Here is a 22,917-nt window from a genome sequence, read left to right as displayed (position 1 = left end):
CTATCTCATGGTCATATTTTTTTACTATTCTAATGTCAAAAGATTTGACTTTTCAGCCTTGCAGCCTCAGATTTAGTCAGCACTTTCATATAAATTTATATAAAAGGCTCTCTTTCCTTATGCTGGATTGTCATTACCTAAGTTGTAAAAAATAGTTATAAGTATTATACATTTCTTTGAGTTATTTTTTGTGTTTTTTTCTTTGCAGTTGTAATCGTAAAATGAAACAACCTTTCTTTAAAGAATTACACGTAAGATCATCTTTAGTGAACAATAATATATTAGAAGAATCAGAAAAGCAGAAGACTGAAATAATTAAAGTAAACAACGGTAGCTCAGAAAATGCCACTTACCGGGTATGATTTAAGAGATTAAGAAAAATTGGATATGAATAATCTTAGTTTTATATTCAAAGTTAGTCCCAGAAAAATTATGCATGTTTTTATGAGCAAAAAAATATTTCGTGTAATTTTATTGGGGTTTGCGGTTGGGTTATTTTCCCCTTCCTGATTTCCAGATTTTGTGTAATGTTACTATTTTTGTAATTTTTAAAGGAATGGAAATTACACATTTATTTAAGATCAGATTTCAGTGAAATCATTTTGTTGTATGCTTTGGAGGAGAAAACATGTCTGAATTTTTGAATTCTTCCTAAAGCAATGGTTCCTAACTTATGAGTCTCAGACTCCTTTAAATATCTAAGGAAATCTATGGGTTTTTGCAGAGAAACTTCCTTAGAGAAACTCATAAAATGTTGTATATAATTTCAGGGTATTCATGGGCTCTCCTGAAACCCAGTTTTGGACCCACGGATTCCAGATTAAGAGACATTCAAGAATTTTTAAATTCTTCAATATTTTCCTTAATCATTCACATGTTGTTAAGAATCTTTAGCACACATTGATTTATTTTATATTTTTTATTAACTTGCCCTTATTTTACTGTGAACAACTGGTTATACTTATGATTGTAATGTGCACTATTCTTCCAATAGTATGATTACTTTTTGAAACATTTCACACCTTTCATGCTATTGGTTTTGTCCCCTTATTCTCAGGTATAAAGGCCTTAATATTTAGAAAATAATAAAAATCATTATGACAATAATAATAGCAGCTAACATTTATTGAGTGGCTATTTTGTGCCAGACACGTTCTGCATGCTTTACTTCCATTCTTTTGGTTAATTCTCACCACAGCCCTTTGAATTAGATGCTCTTATTCCCACATTATAAATGAGAAAATTGAGGCAGTGAGAGGTTAGGTAACTTTTCCAAGTTCACATAACAATATTGTTTTCTTTCAGGCACTTGTTGAGGAACTAGACCAAGAGAGAGAGAAGAGATGGAAAGCTGAACAAACTGAAAAGAAACTTATGGATTATATTGATGAACTGCATAAACATGCAAATGAAAAAAAAGATATTCATAGCCTGGCTCTTCTTACTACAGATAGGTAAGGGGAAAGTCTGTAAACCATAAGTTATCTCATAGCACAAAGAATGCTGAACTTGGAACTGGAATGCCTTAGTTTAAACTAGCTGTAGTATGATAAAAAAACTATGTATGTGGTTTTAGTTTGAACTAATTTTATTTAAAGATTTACAGCTTTGTCAGTTTTTTACATTAACAAAGGATTCAGGATATTTGAGCCCTCAAGCTGGGAGATGTCAGATCAATAAAAAAAGTATTATAAGTAAAAAACAGGAAGAGTGTAGAGCTGGGATTGGCAGGCTTTTTCTGTAAAGGATGGGGCTTTGCACACTTTTTCTTTAGGCTTTCTGGGTCATAATCAGTCTCTGTGTTGCATATTCTTCTCAACAATGGGCTTCAGTACCAGATAACCCAAGTTTCTTAATTCTAATGTTTTTATTCCATCTTATTCCATTTCCCGTTTCATCTCTTTTTTTCTGTAGTAAATTATGTAATACAAGATTGTCTTATTCCAATATGTGAGAATACCAAATGGTTTTCTGAAATAACAATAACTTTTTTCTTCTGTTTCCTATAGGCAATTACTTCGAAAGTTATGCTTTTCCTTAAAAGGTTATAAGATTTTTTCCATGGGGTTCCTTTCAATTTTTATCTCTTCTTCTCCTTGAATGAGCACTGGGTTTCTAGACTTGGTATTTGCCAACAAATAGGGCTTAGGAAGTTGCTCTTGGTTCCATTTCTTAGCTGCTTATACAGTAGATAATTCCCTTTCTACAATCTTCATTCATTAGTAAGTTGACGTACACAGCTCTCAGCCCAATTCCCAGGTTCTTTTAAGCATTTAACTAGTAAAGTTGTGTGGTACTGATGTGGTATTTTCTACCCCTCACTACCTGATTCTCTGATTCTTTGTACTTATGGAATATAAGGAAAATTACTATACTGAACGTGTTCCATGAAAACCTCTGTAATTACTCAAGCTATGATGCTTTGTGCTATTACTAGCCAAACCACCACTACCCACCAATTACTTGCCTTATACAAGACAGTGCTGGACAGGGGTAAAGGAACAGAATGGATAAAATAACTGTCCTCTGACCACCTCAGAAGAAACAGCCCTTTTGTTTGCAGTAGGTGCTTAGGTAGCCAACATAGTTTAATGATAGATTTATAGAGACTGTGTGACTCAATGAGTCACAGTCAGACAATGAAAGAGAGGATATATCTTCCCTTTTTTTTTTTTTTTTAATCCAGAAAGATACAAGGCAAAGCCTGAGTGTTCTAAGAGCTGTTATTATTTTAATTTAGTTCCATTTGCCTTATTGTTGAAATTCCTCCCTGATTTTGGCACTGTGTTTTCTCTTGTTTAGCGTCTTATGTGTATGAATTTTTGTTTTATTCTGTTTTGTAGGTATTATCTAGTGGAATATTAGAGAAAGTTATGTCTGGGGTTGCTAGCCAAATTCTATTTTAATTGGAAAGCTTTGGACACACCTCATCTTTATACTTCTTTAACCTCTCTGCTGTTGTGCCATGTTTCCCGTGTTACATATTTGTTGTTCTCTTGAAAATTCATCTTCAATCTTTTCTGATTCTTTTTTCATCTATACCCCAAATGTTTTTTGGGGATTAGGTCCTCACCAATCTTCATATTCCCTTATGTGACTTGGTAGGGACTCTGTTTTCCTCATACCTAAGACAGGGTCTAGCATCTAGGTACCATGCTGTGAGTATATATTACCTCAAAAAGTGGATCTTCTCTACTATGCTTTCAGTACCTAACCAGTAAGCTCCCAAATCTTTATCTGTTTTATAGGCCTCCTTGATTAACAAATTGTTCATCTAATCATCTACTAAAAGTTTCTTGTCTACATTGCTTATAAGTGTCTTAAGATCAACATGTCCTTAGGTTGACTTTTTCCTGCTCCCTTATTCTGTATTCTTTGTTCTAATAAATGGTGTTCCATACAGTCAGCCACGAAAGCTAGAAATTTCAGAATGATTTTTTTTGCTTCCTTTCTCTTTCTCAAACTTCATAACCAGTTGGTATTGATACCGTCTTCATTCTGCTTAAAAGGTGTTGAACTATCTCCTCTCTATCCCCAAACGGTTGCATCAGTTTAGGCCCTTATCTCTTGCTTTAGAGGATTTCTCTAATTTTACTGATCGGTAGCTTCTCTGACCCTTCCACCATATGGTCCACAGAATAAAGTCCAATATTCTTTCATATAACATACCAAACTAGAGTTGAGAGAGTGAACAAAGGAAGACCAGTTTGGAGACGACTCTCAAAGGCAAGAGGACAAGAATTGGAGAAATGACTATAGTATAGAGGCTGATGAGTATAGGGATTTTTCTCAGTTATGGCTTGGCAATTATAGTAGGTACGCATTGGAGTGGCTGCCTAGCTCAGAAATTCCTTCATGAGGCTATGCCTTTGCTATTCGTTGTCCCCTTTTCAAACACTCGACTTCTGTTCTGTCATGAACTGCCTCTCTGCCTATAATATTGGTTAAGAGGTGAGCCCCTGACCCAGGCTGGGTAAATATATGCCTGAGCCCACATGGCCACAGTGACCACTGCATGGAGTGGGCATATGAACCAAATTGGACTAACCAGAGCCTTTCCCAGAGCTCAGTTCTAAGCTGAGCTAGAGAAAGGTAACCTTTTCTGTTTGGTTCTCACTGCTGTCAGAGATGTTTATAGCCTTCCCCATCTCCCTGGCATATGTTACAAAGAAGCCTGCTATAGGAAAAACTGAAACCAGCCTGTAGGGAATCAGAGAGAGAGACCTGATGGTATTCATATCCTTGGTTTCAGCTGTCCCTTGGAATAGTGCCACCCCAGCCTCTGAATTGGTTATGTGGGTCAATAAATTCTCCTTTCTTACTGAAACTAGTTAAGAGTTTTTAGTCAAAAGGCTCTGAGTAACACAGAGGTAGTATAGTACTAGGATATAGTACTTAGTGTCTGGGGAAGATACAGGGAACTCAGAGTTGACTTCCAGGTATCTGTTCAGATATTGCTTCTCTCCTGTAGCTTTATAAATGCATCTGTGTCCCCTCTGCTAAATATTAAGCTCCTTGAAGACCAGGCTGTATCTTATTCATCTTGCTTGCTTTTAAGCCTACATCTAACACAATGCCTGAAAAAATAAGGTGTTTTGTAGTTTTGCTGTTGAATAGTAAAGTTCACATAAGATAAAGTTTCATTAATTTATTTTTTTTCTCAATCTCAATATTTTATTTTTCAGCTTTGTTGAGGTATAATTGACAAATAAAAATTGTATATATTTAAGATGTACAATGTGATGTTTTGTTATACATTGTGAAATCATTACCACAGTCAAGCCAATTAATATATCCTTCACCTCATATAGTTGTTTTTTGGTGTGTTGAGAATACTTAATATCTACTTGCTTAGAAAACTTCAAGTATACAATGCATTACTTTTAACTTTAGTCACCATGTTGTACATTAGGTCTCTGGAACTTACTCATCTTATCACTGAAAGCTTGTACCCTTTGGCCAACATTCCCCCCACTCCTGACCCTTGGTAGCCACCATTCTACTCTCTGTTTCTATGAGTTCAACTTTTTTTTTTTAATATTTATTTATTTATTTTGGCTGCACCAGGTCTTAGTTGCGGCACACAGGATCTTTAGTTGCGGCATGCAGACTCTTAGTTGTGGCATGCTTGCAGGATCTAGTTCCCCAACCAGGGATCGAACCTGGGCCCTCTGCATTGGGAGTGTGGAGTTTTACCCACTAGACCACCAGGGAAGTAGCATGAGTTCAACTTTTTTTAGATTCCACATATAAGTGATATCACCATTTATTTCACTTAGCATAATCTCCTCCACGTTCATCCATTTTGTCACAAATGGCCAGATTTCATTCTTTATTAGGCTGACTGATGTGGCATTTATTTACTTATTTATAACCTTTTAATCCATTCATCCATTAATAGACATTTAGGTTGATTCCATATCTCGATACTGCAAATAATGCTGCAATGTAGATGGGAATGCAGGTATCTCTTTGAGATACTGGTTTCATTTCCTTTGGATATATACCCAGAATTGGGATTGCTGGATCCCACTTTTATGGTAGTTCTATTTTTAATTTTTTGAAGAACCTCCATGCTATTTTCCATAATGGCTGCACCAGTTTAAATTCTCACCAACGGTGTATAAGGCCTCCCTTTTCTCCATATCCTCACTAAGACTTGTTATATTCTGACTTTTGGATAATAGCCATCCTAACAGGTGTGAGGTGATACCTCACTGTGGTTTTGATTTGCATTTTCTTGATGAATAGTGGCATTGAACATGTTTTTATATACTTTTTGGCCATTTGCGTATTTTTGGAGAAATGTCTATTCGGGAGTTTTGCCCATTTTAAAATTGGTTTATTTGTGGTTTCTCTGCTTTTGAGTTGTATGAATTCTTTACATATTTTGGATATTATCCCATTATCATATATATGGTTTGCAAATATTTTTTCCCATTTATCAGGTTGCCTTTTTAGTTTCTTGATTGTTTCCTTTGCTGTGCAGAAACTTTTTATTTTGATGTAGTCCTACTTGTTTATTTTTGCTTTTCTTGTTCATGCTTTTGGTGTCCCCATGGAAAAATCACTGCCAAGATCAATATCATGGAGTTTCCTTCTATGTTTTCTTCCAGGAGTTTTATGGTTTCAGGTCTTATGTCTATGTTCTTAACCCAGTTTGTGTTGATTTTTGTGTATGGTGTAAGATAAGACCCAATTTCATTTTTTTTCATGTAGATATCCAGTTTTCCCCATACCATTTATTGAAGAGACTGTCCTTTCTCCACTATGTATTCTTAGGGGCTTTGTTGAAAATTAGTTGACCATATATGTGTGTGTTTATTTCTAGATTTTCTATTCTGTTCCATTGGTCAATGTGTCTGTTTTTGTGCCAGTGCCATACTGTTTTAGTTACTACAGCTTTGTATTTTTTTTTTAATTTTTATTGGAGTATAGTTGCTTTACAAGGTTGTGTTAGTTTCTGCTGTGCAGCAAAGTCAATCAGTTATACATAGACATATACCCACTCTTTTTTAGGTTTCCTTCCCATTTAGGTCACCACAGATCATTGAGTAGATTTCCCTGTGCTAAACAGTAGGTTCTCATTAGTTATCTATTTTATACATAGTGGTATATATATATAAATCCCAGTCTCCCAATTTGTCCCACCCCACCCCCCTTGGTAACCGTAAGTTTGTTCTCTACATCTGTGACTATTTCTGCTTTGCCAATAAGTTCATCTCTACCATTTTTCTAGATTCCACATATAAGCGATATTATACGATATTTGTTTTTCTCTTTCTGACTTAAGTTCACTCTGTATGACAATCTCTGGGTCTGTCCACGTTTCTGTAAATGGCACTATATCATTCCTTTTTATGGCTGAGTAATATTCCACTGTGTATATGTACCACATCTTCTTAGATAAAGTTTCATTAATTTATGTAAAATGTTTTTCCTCTTGGCCCAATGCTAGTTTCAGGGATGGGCGAAAGGCATACTGTTTTTCAACTATTTTTTATCTAAGGAGAATTTGTAACATACTTCAAATCTTCCTCTCTACTGTAACTTTTAACGTTTAGTACAGTTTTTATCCTTCTATATGTGTAATATACTTAAAGCAACATTTGATTTATGCTTTAGGCTAAAGGAAATTATTTTTAAAGAGAGAAATTCCAAACTACAACTCGAAATTATGGTTCACAGACTTCAAAATGAAATTAAAAAACTAACTATTGAATTAATTAAAGCAAGAGATCAACAAGAGGATCACGTTAGACACTTAAGAACGCTGGAAAAAGCATTAGAAAAAAAGGAGAGGCAAAAAGGGCAACAGCAAGCAGCACAGGTATTTCTCTATTTTACTCTATCAGTCCCATGAATTAACACATTCATAGCTTCTGTCCTGAAACAAATTATGTCATTATATAGTAAACATAAAAGATGTTAGGCTGAATGCAAAAATTAGTTTAAATGTACCAGTAATTTAACCTATGGAATCATTTCTTCAATTAGGGCTGCCAGCATTCACAAAGCAGAGTTGGTGGAAATGCTGCAGGTTGTTAGGCTTGTGTTTAAGAGCCAGTTTTTAAATGTCTCCTTGGGGTGCTTGGAGACTTTTAATTTTCATGCCTTTTGAATAGAAATTTTCAATAAAGTCTGTGGTGAAATAAGAGTTAATGTTAATGTGTTTGATGCTTCTAAGACTACACTTTACGTGACCATAGCATTATTTAATAAATTTTGAAAATCAACTTAGTCACTAGGTCCTGTTATTTAGAAGGCACTTGTCTTTGGGGAACTGACATTAAAATAGAAGCAGAGGAGATTATTATCTAAATACTGTAATGGTGTGTATTTTACTCAGATGCAACTTATCCAAGAGGTGGAACTCAAAGCCGCAGCTGCTGATAGAGAAATAAACTTACTTAGAACTTCTCTTCATCAAGAAAAGGAACAGGTGCAACAACTTCATGAACTTCTTGCATTGAAAGAACAAGAACACAGGTAAATAAGATATGTATATTTTAGGAAAATATGGACATTTAAAAATAGGAAAAAGTTATTTGGTTTTCCCCCCTGCCCCCGCCAAGACTAGACAGTGATTGAGCAGTGGTAAAGTCTGGCACAGTTAGCTCATGGAGAATGACATGTTTATGTATGTATGCTTTAGAATCAGTCTTAGAGTTAGAACTAGTAGCTTAAAAACAAATCAGTAACTTTATTGAGGTTGAGGTATGGCCTTATAGCAATGAAGCTCATTTTCCATTTCTCTAAGCCCAACTAAAAATTGATCATTGTAATACAGAGAAAGCTGTTTTAATTGACTTCCAAGTAACTACTTGTTAAATTATCAGTATTCTTTATCCCTTTGAAGCAGGTTTCAACAAACTTTCTCTGTGAAGGTCCAGATAGAAAATATCAATACTCTAGGCTTTTCAGGTCATGCCTAGCTCTCTCTTTGTACCACAAAAGTAACCATAGACAGCACATAAGTGAATGGGCGTGGCTGTGTTTCAGTAAAAGTTTACTTCCTCACAAGAAGGGCAGCAGGCCAGATTTGGTCCATGGGCTGTAGTTTGCCAACACCTGCTTTTTAGAGTCCACAGTAATTTAAGCACATTCAGCTAGTTATCTGCTTACTACCAGTTGAATGATTGCCATGAGTTAATTGTGTTTGTTCTCAGGCCTGTTTTGGTTTTGTCCTTGTGTAAATTAAGTTTTAATATATAAATTAAATTTTGATGCTCTGGGGAAAATTGTCATCATATGTGTGGTCAAGACAACTATAAAAGATTGGGGGGCAAATAATCACAAAAATCTAAAAATTGGCACTTAATTTTCCTTTCACAATATCTTTTAACTTGTTTTAGTTTAAAGAAACCAAAACCAGAAATAATGGGTTTTGTTTTATGAGTTTGATTTATTCAAGAAAAATAATGGAGAACTCTGAAGAATGAATTCACATTTAAATTAAAAAACTGGCCCTATATTAAAAGATTGGTGAAGTTTCACACGTAACTGTTGTTTTCAATTAACCAACCACCAGGACCAGTCAGACTGTATTTATTGTATGTCAAAGACTCAACCAAAGTAGAAGATGCAGTGAGATAGAACCTGACTTCTGTGAATGCACCCAAAGAATTTTAGAAACCATAAAATGATTCTGAACTATCTCAGTGAAGTTAAGATTTGGCATACTCCTCTTATCCCTGTCACCACTGAATGTGCAATCAAAACTCATATTCTTTCTGTATCTACCATCCTATCCCCAGTTTTCTGTGTTTGAAAGTGAGGAGCTGATCTTTAACAATAGGGAATATAGAACATTTAATAACTATTTAAAGACCTTTAAAGTTTTCCTTTCCAGATAAACAGCATCCTGTGATTTTCATTTGTTTTTCATTCCAGGAAAGACCTTGAAACAAGGGAGTTTTTTAGTGAAGCTGAGTTCCAGGAAGCCTTAGCTAAAGAAATTGCTAAAGAAGAGAGAAAACATGAACAAGTTATAAAAGAATACCAAGACAAAATTGATGCATTAAACCAACAGTATATGGATTTAGAAAATGAATTCCGTATTGCTTTAACTGTTGAAGCCAGAAGATTTAAAGATGTAAGAATTGGCGTCTAGCTTTTTATTGAAAACAGAATCAACAAGATACGGTTTGATAAGAGGACTACGTTTTAGAATTCTAGCTCTATTTGCATGTTGGCTATATGATCTTAACCAAATTACTTAAATTCTTAGAGCCTTATTTCTTCACCTAAATAATAGCTAATCTTCAGTGCTGTTGCCAAAGCTAAGTGAGGTTATAAATGGTCAAGTAAAGAGAGCACGAATAGGAATTAGGAACCCTGAATTCTCTATTACTATAGAGCAGGGATTGGCAAACTAAAGTCTCCGGGCTCGATAAATGAAGTTTTATTAGAACAGAGTCGTGCTCACTTGTTTACATAGTATCTGTGGCTGCTTTTATGTTATAATAGCAGGGTTGAGGACTTAAAACACAAACACATACGGCCTGGCTAGCCTGCAAAGCCAATTATCTGTGAATTTTATTCTGATTCTAAAAATGAAAGAAGTAAGCTGTTTCCAGAAACAGATATTTTCTAAATATTTGCAGAACTGCTATTTATAATGCAATTTTGAAATATAGGTTAAAGATGGTTTTGAAAATGTTGCAACTGAATTAGCAAAGAGCAAGCATGCTCTTGTTTGGGCTCAACGAAAAGAAAATGAATCTTCCTCTTTAATTAAAGATCTAACCAGTATGGTGAAGGAACAAAAAACAAAACTTGCAGAAGTTTCTAAATTGAAACAGGAAACAACGACAAATTTACAGGTAAGACATTGTAACATTATATTTCCTTTTTAATTTTTTGTGTCATTTTCTCAAGAATATTGTGATGATTTTAGGAAGTACACAATTATGAACTACATAACACTACTTATATATTCTTACGTGTGTGAAAAGTAATATAATTAGGCGATAAACCATGACTGCACAGATTGTATTGCTTACACTAAAATAGTATTTAACTAAAATAAGTGAATTAATTTTAAGAAGCATACTAAGTAAATGTACCAGTTTTACGGTGATACAGGTTGTTGAAGTTTGGGAAATACATGAATTGTTGATATATTAATTTTGTGGTAGTGGTTGTTTTTACATATACCTAATAACTATAATAATTTTTTAATTACTTTATTTCTGTTGTCTCAATTTTAAATATTAGTGGTATTTTGCCCAAAAGGATTCACTTTCTATAAGTAACCTTTAGACTATTGATATAAATATTCAATATTTGGTGAGAAATTTTGAGTATTACATGTGTAGTTGCTCTTTTAAGATATTAAATAAAATTCAGAGCGTTTAAAGGAGTAGGCTCTTAAAATTTGACTTTTTATTTCATGACCTACATTTATCTTTAGTTAATGAAATTTAAACATTTTCTGATGTAAAATTTAGGAACATTTACTTTGTATTTGCTTAAGTAACATTTTTTCTCATTATAAAATGCAAAAAGAAAATAAAGAAGCACTTAAATATAATAATTACTTTGCATTTTTTTTCAATGTGTTTTGGTGGTATACAGAATCAAATCAACACACTTGAAATTTTAATTGAAGATGACAAGCAGAAGAGTATTCAAATAGAACTTCTCAAGCATGAAAAAATGCAGCTTATTTCCGAACTAGCAGCCAAGGAATCGCTAATTTATGGTTTAAGGACAGAAAGAAAAGTATGGGGACATGAGTTGGCACAACAGGGTAAAATTCTCAATTTTCAAAGGGAAAAAATAGCCCATTCTGCTAATCCAACAAATCTGTGTATTAGAAAAGGAAGGGCTTAACTCTGCCTAGACATACCAAGAAAGAAGGTGACACTGTATATGAAAGGAGAAGTAGTCATTTGCCAGTCAAACAGGAATGAAATTATACTTAGGAATTGGGAAGTAGTTTATTACACCTGTTATGAAGTTATAGCTCTGATTTTTTTGCTGTTGGTTTTCTTCCCCACTATAATTTGGTTACGTTTCTGAACAGGTATACATTTACAATGCTACAACTGAATAAGTCATTGAAAACAATTCTTTCATATCTAGTGATTTTAAATTATTTGTACATATGCAGCATTCATTTTTTTTTAGCTAAAAATGTTGGTAACATTTACGTTGTTATATGTGGAGAAATGTGAAATCGTTTATGAATGAAAACCACTTTAGGTTCAGGTAAACTTACCCTCAGTCTCATTCCCTTTCCAGTCACCATAAGGCAAGAGATATATACCATTTTAAGGCATTCTTAGAGACTTTACAAATTATGAATAGTAGGTGTTGGCCTAAATGGAACATTGTTCATTTGTCCATTCCATATAGAAATCTGTAATATGATTTTGTTTGGACAGCATAACATGACCCATTAAATATTTCATGTCTGAGTTAGTTGTTCATGATTTGTGGTTTTAGGTTCTCAAATAGCCACAGTTGTTTAGAAGGCCTTTTTGTTCTTTTCCCCCTTCCTCTTCATATTGTGTGCTATTATATATTTTGTTTCTTTATTCAGCTTTTCTTTTTATTTACTATATTATACATTGTGAAATTAGATGTTCATAAAATATAAATTCTCCAAGGTCTTTTTAAGTTTTTTACTGATGATGTTTGTTTCTTAGGATCTTCTCTAGCCCAAAATCATGGGAGACTAGAGGCTCAAATTGAAAGTTTGTGTAGGGAGAATGAATCTCTGCGAAAGGCAAGTGAACGTGATAATGACACATTAAGAATTAAGTGCAAAATCGTAGAAGACCAAACTGAAACCATTGGAAAATTAAAAGAAGTAAGTTTGACATTTTATTATAGGAAAAGAGCATGTGGAAAGTTTGAAAAATCTGTGGATCAAAGTATAATAATAAATATTTGTCTCAATGCATCCCAACTGTTATGGAATTTAAGACATATTATCATGTTTTTTCTTTTATGTTTGGCTCTTTGCTTTTAAAAGTTATATATGACATTTATTTATTAACTTATTAACTTGAAATTACTTTTACCTCAAGATTTTATGGAAAATGTTATTATGGCCCTTTGAAATAATTGGAAGTAGTGTCCATAAAGGGTTAGGAACCACAAAAACAAATATTTTATTTAAACTTTTCATTGTTTAATATCTTCCAGTATTGCTAATTCACGTCTCGAAATTATGACAGAACCTACTATCCTATATTTTAAAGTATTTGAATAGAAAGAACGTAAAAGATTCATGCTTGTTCCCAAGGGAAACCATTTTTACCCTCTTCTTCAATATGGCCTATCTTAAGAGAGAATACTAACAGGATCACTTGTTTCAAAGTATCTTACATGAAAATTTCCAGAGAAATATTCTGAAAGTTAGATTGAACAGTGAATCAAATTTGAACTCCAAAATTTTCTTCTAGAGATTATCTTTAAGGTATAAAAATAGCTGAGAAAAGGGTTTTTAAGAAACTTGTAAGTGAGATTATCACCCATAAAGTTAGGAACTCATTCTTTAGAGTAATTATAACTACCTAAGATTTGATTTTTTTTTCCCCTTAGTCATTTTTAAGAAACTCCTTGAGAACTTAACTTCGTCAGGTACAGAAAATAAAGAAACATATTTATCACCATGTTGCTATATCCATAGCTAGATTTAGACTGTGAATGCTAGAACTGTATTACCCTAAACAATTATATTGGTTTTTTGGTTTTGCATGAAACCAGAATTTCAATTATATCTGTCATACATGCCAAGCTACACTGAAAATTATTTACATTTTTTAGCAGTGAGTATTTTTTCTTGTTTAAAAATCTATGCTTGGTATAATACTTGTGGTTGACATAACTACTTCCACAGTAAGACTACTGCTTATTAATCTCTGAGCAGAGTTTTGGGAGGAAATGACTAGTAATGAATAACATAGCGGAGCCAAAAAACAGATGACTTTTAGTTTTAGATTTTTGGTTAAAAAAAAGAGTTTTCAGATTTTCAACTCATCATTTTTCTTTTCACAACTTAGTACACTTACTTTAAAGAACACTGTATCAGCCTCAAAGATATGAGCATTAATGGTGCATTCCATCTAATCACAGAACATACAGAGATAGCTAGGCATAATTTCTTTTAGCAGTAAATTCATCATAGCTAATAACTTAAAGGGATAGTGACCTAATCTGCAAAATTTGGAGTTCGATGTTTTCAATTAAGTAGATCCTGTAATTAACTTCTGACTATGGAAATCAGAAACAAATCTTTTGAGATTTGGTTTCCTCCTATGTCTTATTTTGGTACTTTTAAGTATGGATCACAAAATTCTCCGATGCTACAATGTTATTCTTTTTATTAATGGGGTTTTTCATAAGAATCTTCTATAGCTTTTGTGGATTCCTAATATAATATGTGTCAAGACTGCTCTCCTCTAAGTACTTACTTAAGTATTACTCTTAAGTACGAGAGTTGTGTGGAGAAAATAAACAATTCATGCCTTTTATGCAAATGTTGGTCAAGACTAGAAGACTACCTGATATCTTTGCTTAGAATTTTTAGATATATAACACACTGAGGAATTGAACCACATTTTTTAAAATACTGATGAATTCATGCCTAAATTAGCCTTGTTCAGTATTTGTTTGTTTGCCTGCATCTTCTTCCCAAAAGGGAAAAAAAGGCAAGGTGGGGCAGGGGAAACAGGGTAAAAACAAAAACTACCAATTTCATCTTTTCACACTTTTGGAGACTGATATCAGTAGTTGGTGTTATAGCAGGGCTGTTCCAGCCGTTCAGGCATACCCCCTTAAAGCAAACATGTTCACTGAAGTAAGTAACCCATATAAGGCCTAATACCTGCAAACACTTAACAGTGCCTAAGGTGGTCTTGAGCTTTCATTGTCCTCTGATTTGTAATATGCAAATAGAGGATAAAGTATGACTCACAATATAGAAGATATAATAAAAGGAAGTTTTGGAGGATGTAGAGCCTATTTTCATGTGACATTGTAATAGTGATGAAATCATACTTTATTTCAAAGTATTTGCTCACCCTAATGCAGAAGACGCTTGTTAGCATAGTAGAAATAGCATTTTAATTTGTGTCATACATGTACAGTGAACATGTCTCTGCTGTATTCCATGTTAATTGAAATTTTCATTGCACAGTTTTCTTTTCCTTCTCTTCTGCTCCCTCTGTGTGGTTGGTAGTTACTAACTTAATGAAATAAAAAGTGTAAATAGTTCATCTTTCTTAGTGGCAGTTAAAACAAAGTAGTAGTGCTATTCCTTACTGATTGTGATTTTTAAAATGTTCTGTAAATCTTTTCTAAAACATTCTTTGAATGTTCAATTTATTTTTTAATCTGTAGTTTTTATAATAATTTTAAACCATATTGAATTAATTAGGAAATGAGATATTCAAGATTAATAAAAATAATTATTTTTTTAAATAATGATTTTTTTTTCTGTAAAAATGAAGTGTTTACAGGAAAGGGAGGAACAAATCAAAATATTACACAAAAAGATCACTGAAATACAAAAATGTACCCAAGAACAACTTGATGAAAAATCTTCACAACTGGATGAAATAATTGAGAAATTAGAAAGACACAATGAAAGAAAAGAAAAACTAAAACAGCAGTTGAAAGTAAAGGAATTAGAACTCGAAGAAATTAGAAAAGCTTACAGGTATTATACGAATTTCCTGTTGAGAAATAACATGTGGCTTAATAATTTCATATAACCAATTTTATTTTTTTAATTATTTCTTCTCATATTAGTACACTTAATCAGAAGTGGCATGATAAAGGAGAGCTTCTGTGTCATCTTGAAATGCAAGTAAAAGAAGTGAAAGAAAACTTTGAAAACAAAGAAAGGAAACTTAAAGCAGAAAGAGACAAAAGTATTGAACTGCAAAAGTAAGGATTAAGTCCTAAAGTATGTGGGATATCTTTAAACATAAAACTGAATTGGGATGGGTGGGTTGTGTAGAACGGCGGGGGGATGGGGGTGAGGAGGGTAAAAACATGTTGGACATAGGTATTTGCCAAGTACTTTATTTCCATTCCATCTATAAAATGAAGATTATAATAGTTCCTACCTTAATGTTTGATGTGAGGTTTAAACTTTATGTATATGTGTATTTATATGGTTTGTATGGATTATTTAGCATTTAAATAGTACCTGACACATAGTAATTGCTGTATAAATATTTCATTTTTATTACTGTGATTATTGTTTTCAAACTCTGTTTGAATGAAAGCAGCAAGTGATATTTTTGGCTGTTGTATGTGGAGTTTAGAGGAGGAAATCACTGACTACCAGGGACAGTGAGCTCCTGAAGAAGCTAAAACAGATTTAGGTAGCAGTTGGCCTGCACCAGCTGAGGATAAGAGTTGATTTTAAAGAAGGGGAAGAAAATGTATACATATATGCCATTGTTTTATGGATTTTATAAAATACTCTAGAGGAAATGAGGGTTTTACCTTGTAAGCTGTATAACTAGGCTTGTTAAAATAATTTACAAAGTTGACTGCCTTAAAAATTAGGTAGCATGGTTTAGTGACCAGTGCTCATGTCAAGATACAGAATGGCATAGATAACATGGCATATAGGTAGCCCAAAAATCTCATATAGAGGTAGGTTCCCATTATATCAAGTCTAATAGAACCTGGAAATTTGGTTTCTCATATTTTAATTCTTTATAAATGAAAAGGTGTTATTATACTCCCCAGAAAGTTTTGATTGATAATACAGTCATTTGTTTATTTGCTAATGGACCCTGTTCCACTTCGCTTTACAACCAAGCACTAATACAGAGACCTTGACTTGGAACCTATTACAGTTTTCTCTCCTGCTGGTCACAGCTTTGCAATTTGGAGTCCTTTCGATCCTAAAAGAAACAATCATTTCATGTAACTAGCAGTTCCTAAACTTAATAAAAATCATAAAGCCTGACAATTTTTAGAATCTCTTATATTGCATTGTTCATCATGTCTTTAAGAGCAAAACAATAAAGGCCTGATTTTATACATTAATGCTTTTATGACTAAGATTGATATATGATTTTTAATTTAATGGAATTTTAATAAAATAAGTAAATTATTATTCATAAGAATAGATTTTATTTGCATAGTTTCTTATAATGTATAAATTGATTTTTTTCTTATATCTTATTTTGAACCCAGCAATAATTCTGTGAGGTTGGCTGAACAGGCAGGATTATTGTGTTTTATAGTTGACAAACTTTAAACACAGAGTTTGTGACTCGCCCTTAGTTTCATAGCTACCAACTGTTGCAACTGGGAATAAAAAAAAATGCTTTTGATTCATGGTCCTGATGCTGAAAACTCAGCCTCTGTACACTGGTGGAGAATCAAGTCTCAGAGACAGAGTTTCGGGTGAAATAGAGAAGAATAGCTTTATTGCTTTGCTGGGCAAAGGGGGACACTACAGGCTCGTGCCTCAAAAAACTGTGTCCCAACCTGGGAAGTGAGGAGTTTTATAGCAATGGTTCAAGGGCAGAGTGGCTAATAAGGATCCGGGTGTGTGCAGTGCCTGGACTCCTTTAATCTGGCCTCAGGTGGTCTCCTGATGAGCTTCTCTGGTTCCTTTAATCTGGCATCAGGTGGTCTTCTCCCTAGTCTCTGTGTCCCCTCCCTTCCCTCATTAGCAACTGTTTGAATCTGCCCTTTGGAACTCAGGGAAGGTCATGGAGGCCGGAGTCTATTCCCTACAAACAAGAAATGGGGACACAGAAAGGCTTCCATGCCCAGGAGCCCCACAGGGTCCTGCTCGGTTTCAGTCCCAATGTTCAATCTGGTATTACAATGGGCTATGCCAAAATCAGGAAGTTTGTTCATTATGGACTTAACATTTTTAACAAAATTATTCTTACTTAATACAAAGGAATGGGCATTTGGCCTATAAGAAACTTTTAGCACTAAAATTTTGTGAATACTGTTTATAATTTGTTTATTAACATAGGGTTTTATCCATTAAGCATTAACATAGGGAAGTCAGACATATATGCTTACAAACTTGAACCTTCCTATAGTATATATACCTCAAATTATTATCACACTGCTAATACGTGGAGGAAAAAAAGATTGATAGTAGCATCTATGAAGGTGCTTATAAACCATATTCTTAGACTCAAAATAAATGAGAACCAATGTACTCTAACTTTCAGAGGGTAATAGTGTAACAAACTTCCATTGATATTACCCTACTCTATTCTGTTACTAAGATTCTGTTGGATGGTGAACTACTTATATCTTTAGTTACTGAAGATAGCCCTTTGCTATTTAATGGAGTTATGCTTCCATTAAAATATGAATGTAAGAGCTTCCATCTGAAAAGACAAAAAACAGCCTAATTTTTATATGTACAGGTAGATATGTGGGTTTGTTTTGTTTTTAAGGGATGCAATAGAAAAGCTTCATAGTATGGATGATGCCTTTAAAAAACAAGTTGATGCAATTGTTGAAGCTCATCAAGCTGAAATAATACAGCTGGCAAGTGAAAAGCAGAAATGTATTGATTCTGCAAATTTAAAGGTACTGTAAGTAAAATTCACTTTGATAATCAGTATTAAATTGTTATAGCTAAGTAAATTGGATCTTTGACAATGATGAAAGAGAAAAGGAAACATGATTTAATAACCAAATAGATATGAAGAAAATTGCCAGTACAATCATGAAGCCAGACCAAAATGTCGGTAATACTTAGATTAGTTGTAGAATATAATTTTAATGAAACCAAGATTATAAGTTTGATTCTGATGTGCACCTGCTCCATGAACTCTGGATAAAAATTTCCATATCCCTAGCCAATTTCAGCTGGAAGCCCCTTTGGTTACACATAGGCAAGATGAGAATGTGAATGTATTAAATACAGTCCATCACTACCTAGGACAAGTTCTCAAGGAGTGTTTTATTATCAATTAGGCTTCAAAACTGTCAAGTTTCTCATTTTAATATCATTGACAAAGGAATGGGTTAGGATGATAATAAATCAGAGGCAAACATCAGAATTACCTGCAGAGCTTTTTAATAATACATATGCATGTGCTTTCCCCTCAGACTTTCATTCACTAAGACTGGGATCAGACCCAGGTATTTTCCTCAACAGGTGATTCCCATATGACCCCTCTGTTAAGATCCACTAGATGAGCAGACAGTTATGAATTTCCATTTTTCCCTGATTTTGAAGTAATAATAAGAAACAGATATCTTTAAGACTGGAGATTTAGAAATCAGCAACTGGAAAAGGAAAAGAGTTAATAGAAAAGGAAAGTAATACTTCATATATTATAATCAAGGTTGTATAATTAAATGACATTACCATCAGGAGTCTATGTAACCAGGAGTCTATGTAACCAGAAAGAGGGATTTAGGTCTTTGGAAATAATCACAATGAATAAGGAAATATAACTTGTTCAAAATTTAGTTCTTTATTTCATTTCAAGCCAACAGATGTTTCAGATATCTTATTTAAAATCTACTGATTGTTGAACAGGAGTACATTAGGTATTACTAAATAAAGTATAAAAGTAGGCCTTTAGCTAAAAGGAAAATACTATGTTTGATTATGGACATCTTGCCAATATGATGTAATATCAAAGGGAGGTGTTTGTTACAGAATAGAAAAATTTCACCAAAGCTTAAATGTGGTAATCATGAAAAAAAATTTTAAGGTATCACATAGAGCTCATCATTTAAATTAGGAAAAATGTTAGTTTTCAAAGGGAAAAAAATTAGGAAGTCTGTATTAGAGATTAGGAAGAGGGAAGTAAACAGAAAGGGATGGTTATATTGGTAGTACTCTCAGGAATGTTGTATGTTAGGAGAGAGAGTTTCAAGCAGAAATTAATAGTATCAAATACATTGAATCCTAGGAGAATGTAGGTTAACAATAAATCATAAGATGATCTCTCAAAAAGATGGTAATTTATAACCACCACCAGCAATTTTAGAAATGCAGTGTTTAAATTAAAGAGTTTCTTTGGGAACGGAGGTTGTTTCAGTTTTTAAAATCTGTAAGGGTAAGTCAAATTCATGATTCAGCATTCATAATCAGTACAGGACAGTGGAAAGATTAAGTCAGAAGACTGGGTATCATCCAAATATGCTACTGAGAAGCTACACAACTTGAACAAGTTTTCTAAATTATAAAATAGAGTTAAAATAAATTACCATGTGTCATCACAAGAACCTATGAGAAATAAATGGATAATACACATGTAAGTACTTTGTATACAGTATAACATTTTCCCTATTAGTATTTGAACAAGTTAACATTTTATTAACCTCTGTGCTTTAAACAAACATCACAAAATACAAAATGTATAAGAATAAATTTTTTACTTTTTGCATTTTTTAAAATACATTTTCATTAAGAAATGTAAATGTTATAAAATTTATATGTTGATTTAGGTTCATCGAGTTGAAGAAGAAATGCGTGGACTTCTGGAAGAAACATGCAAGAACAAAAAAGCAATGGAAATAAAAATTAAGCAACTTGCTTTTGCTCTAAATCAAATTCAGCAAGAAATGTGATGGTTCTGACAATGGATTGAATTGAAATGAACCAGCAGACCTATTGTAAAAATGATTAAATATTGTGATAGTAGTAACTGCTATGACTTTGAAATGTCTCTTTCTACACATTTCATTCTGATTATATTTTAAAAGGCTTGATCAAGTATTTATTAATTGTATATGTAGGTTTTTTATAATAAATTGTTGACAATTATGTGTATTAGAAAGACGTATCAAAATAACTAGACTTAAAACACCTTTTCTTGTTTCTGTGCTATACATTGTTTGGTAATTACACATTTGCCTACAAATATGTTAATGAAAATTAAGATTAGTATTTTGACTATATGAGGGAAAGTATTTTAATCTTGTTGTTAACCTTACTGTGTTGATGAAGAACTAATTATATTTATTGGTTGTCCTTTAGTTGACATAGTGCCATTCTTTTAAAATGCTCATAAATGTAGTGAAAAAATATTTTAAATCTGTATAAGGGATGTGGTATATTTAAGAATGCATATGTATGCATCTCCACATCACTCATAATGACCCCTTTTTATATAATGCACATGACTTTTTCATTAAAGATTACATTTAAGGTTTTATAAACATTGTCTCAAGAGGAACACTACTGTTCCACTGTCATTCTTTCATTTTCCCTTTTTAGTTACTATTTATGAAGAGAATTCTTATTTTGTAGCAAAACAGTTTTCTTCCATTTCATATCAGTTCACTTATTACTATTTTACTTTTGTCATCTCTTATGTTCCTCTGTATGCAGAACAAAGATCTAAATGCTATTCTCCTTACTATTTCCGAAAGAATATAATACCAAATTCTTAACTAATAGCCAGTGAACTAAGTTTTTAAAATTAAATGGAATCAGAAAAAATGTAAATGTAAAGAGAGGGCCCCATTTTGTTATAGGCAAGATTTATACTGAAATCCGTGGGACATCAAGCATGTCAGTATATGTAATGGGAGTCTGTGGGGGAGGGGAGGACATAAGAAATATTGGGGAAAATAATGGCTGAAAACTTACTAAATTTGATGAAAAAGATTAACCTACAGATTCAAGAACTTCAGTAAAACCCAGGATAAGCACAAAGAGAACCACACCTAGACACTTTACAGTCAAACTGTTGGGAAAATCTTGAAAGCAGTAAGAAAGTATGATTTATTTCATATAAAGGAACAATATAACTAACAGTTGACTCCTCATCAGAAATAATGGAGACCAGAAGGCAGTGAAAGACATATTTTAGGTACAGGAAGAAAAGGAACAGTAAATCAAGAATTCTACATCCAACAAAATTATCCCTCATAATAAATGCAAAACAAAGGAGACTAGAAGCAGTGGGCTGACAGAGTACTCAAAGAAAAAAAAATTAGCTAAGAATCTTATATCCTGCAAAACTATCTTTTAAACATGAAACCAAAATCAAGTCATTCCCAGGTAACACAAAATGTGTTCCTACCAGACCCACCTTACAACAAAGGCTGAAGGAACTTAAGGCTTCAGATCCCTTCAGAAGGTGACCCTAGAGAGTAATTTGAATACACATGAGAAGAAAAACAAAAACACTGGTAAAGGTAATTATGTAATTATAAAAGAATATAAATACATATTTCTTTTCCTTCCATCCCTTAGCTGATTAAAAAAGCAAATATATAAAACAATGTGTATAATTGTATTATTGGGAGTAAAACATAAAATGTAATATTTCTCAATATCAGCACAAAGGTGGGTGAAAGCAAAGCTGTATGGAAGCAAGGAAATAACAGGAGACAGTAACTTGAAATCAGGAACAAGTGACAATAATAAATGAAAATAAATATGAAAATTTATAAATTTATAAACTATAAATATATATTTGCTCTCCTTAGACTTTAAGTTATATAAAACAACTATAAAAACATAGTTGTAATTATAAAATAGATGTAACATATATAACAAAAAGCACAAAAAGAGGAAGAGAATAGAGCTATATAGGAGAAAGATTCTATACTTCATTGAAACTGGGTTAGTATAAATCTGTTGTATATTCTGATAAGGTATATATAAGCCCTTGTGAAGCCATTAAGGAAGTAACTCAAAATAGGTAACTAAAATATAGTTAAAGGGAATTAAAATGTTATACTAGAAAATATTTGTGTAATACAAAAGAAGCAGAAGTAGAGCAATAAAAAAGTATAAAGCAATTATTAAACGCAATAAAAAAGACAAGATATTTAGAAAACAAAAAGTAAAATGGCAGAAATAAGTTCAACTCATGTATAATTCAACTACAATGATTATGTTAAGTGGGACTGGATTAAATAATCCAATCAAAAGACAAAAATAGACAAGAAAACAAGATCCAACTATATGTTGCCTACAAGACACTTTCAATTCAAATATGCGAATAGGTTGAAAGTAAAAGGACAGAAAAAGATATGTAAATGCAACCATAAGAAAGGTGGAGTGGCTATACTAATATCAGACAAAATAGACTTTAAAACAAAAAATGTACTAGTAGGAAAGATGATAAAATGTCAATTTATCAGGAGTATATAATAATTATTAACATGGATGTACCTACCGACATATTCCCAAAATTCATGAAGCAAAATTGACAGGCTTGAAGGGAAAAAAAGGTAATTCAACAGTAACAGAAAATTCATTACTTCACTTTCAATAATGGATAGAACAATGAGGCATAAGATCAACAAGAGAACAGAAGACTTCAACAACACTAAACCAACTAGGCCTAACAGACATCTGCAGGACACTTTCAACAACAGAATCTTTACATTCTTCTGAAGTGCACATGGAACATTCTGCAGTATAGATTAGATGGAAGGTCAAAAAGCAAGCCTCAATGGGTTTAGAAGTATTGAAATCACACA

At 32.9% G+C, this 22,917-nt stretch overlaps 1 protein-coding gene across 4 annotated transcripts in view; it reads left to right on the top strand.

Moving 5' to 3' along the window:
- Positions 1–20,637, top strand: part of LRRCC1 (leucine rich repeat and coiled-coil centrosomal protein 1) — a 35,410-nt gene extending 14,773 nt beyond the window's left edge. For all 4 annotated transcript variants that reach the window (XM_036830893.1, XM_036830891.1, XM_036830890.1 and 1 more), the window contains 12 exons: positions 209–356; positions 1,306–1,454; positions 7,126–7,330; positions 7,850–7,989; positions 9,394–9,595; positions 10,140–10,325; positions 11,080–11,254; positions 12,156–12,319; positions 14,967–15,175; positions 15,268–15,405; positions 17,910–18,045; positions 19,924–20,637. In XM_036830893.1, coding sequence (XP_036686788.1) covers positions 209–356; positions 1,306–1,454; positions 7,126–7,330; positions 7,850–7,989; positions 9,394–9,595; positions 10,140–10,325; positions 11,080–11,254; positions 12,156–12,319; positions 14,967–15,175; positions 15,268–15,405; positions 17,910–18,045; positions 19,924–20,046 — 1,975 coding nt within the window. In that variant the 3' untranslated portion in view covers positions 20,047–20,637. The remainder of the gene's footprint in view (positions 1–208; positions 357–1,305; positions 1,455–7,125; positions 7,331–7,849; positions 7,990–9,393; positions 9,596–10,139; positions 10,326–11,079; positions 11,255–12,155; positions 12,320–14,966; positions 15,176–15,267; positions 15,406–17,909; positions 18,046–19,923) is intronic.
- The last annotated feature ends 2,280 nt before the right edge of the window (positions 20,638–22,917 follow it).

This window comes from Balaenoptera musculus, chromosome 17, assembly GCF_009873245.2.
Source record: "Balaenoptera musculus isolate JJ_BM4_2016_0621 chromosome 17, mBalMus1.pri.v3, whole genome shotgun sequence".
NCBI lineage: Eukaryota > Metazoa > Chordata > Mammalia > Artiodactyla > Balaenopteridae > Balaenoptera > Balaenoptera musculus.
This window is presented reverse-complemented; position numbering and strand designations above follow the sequence as displayed.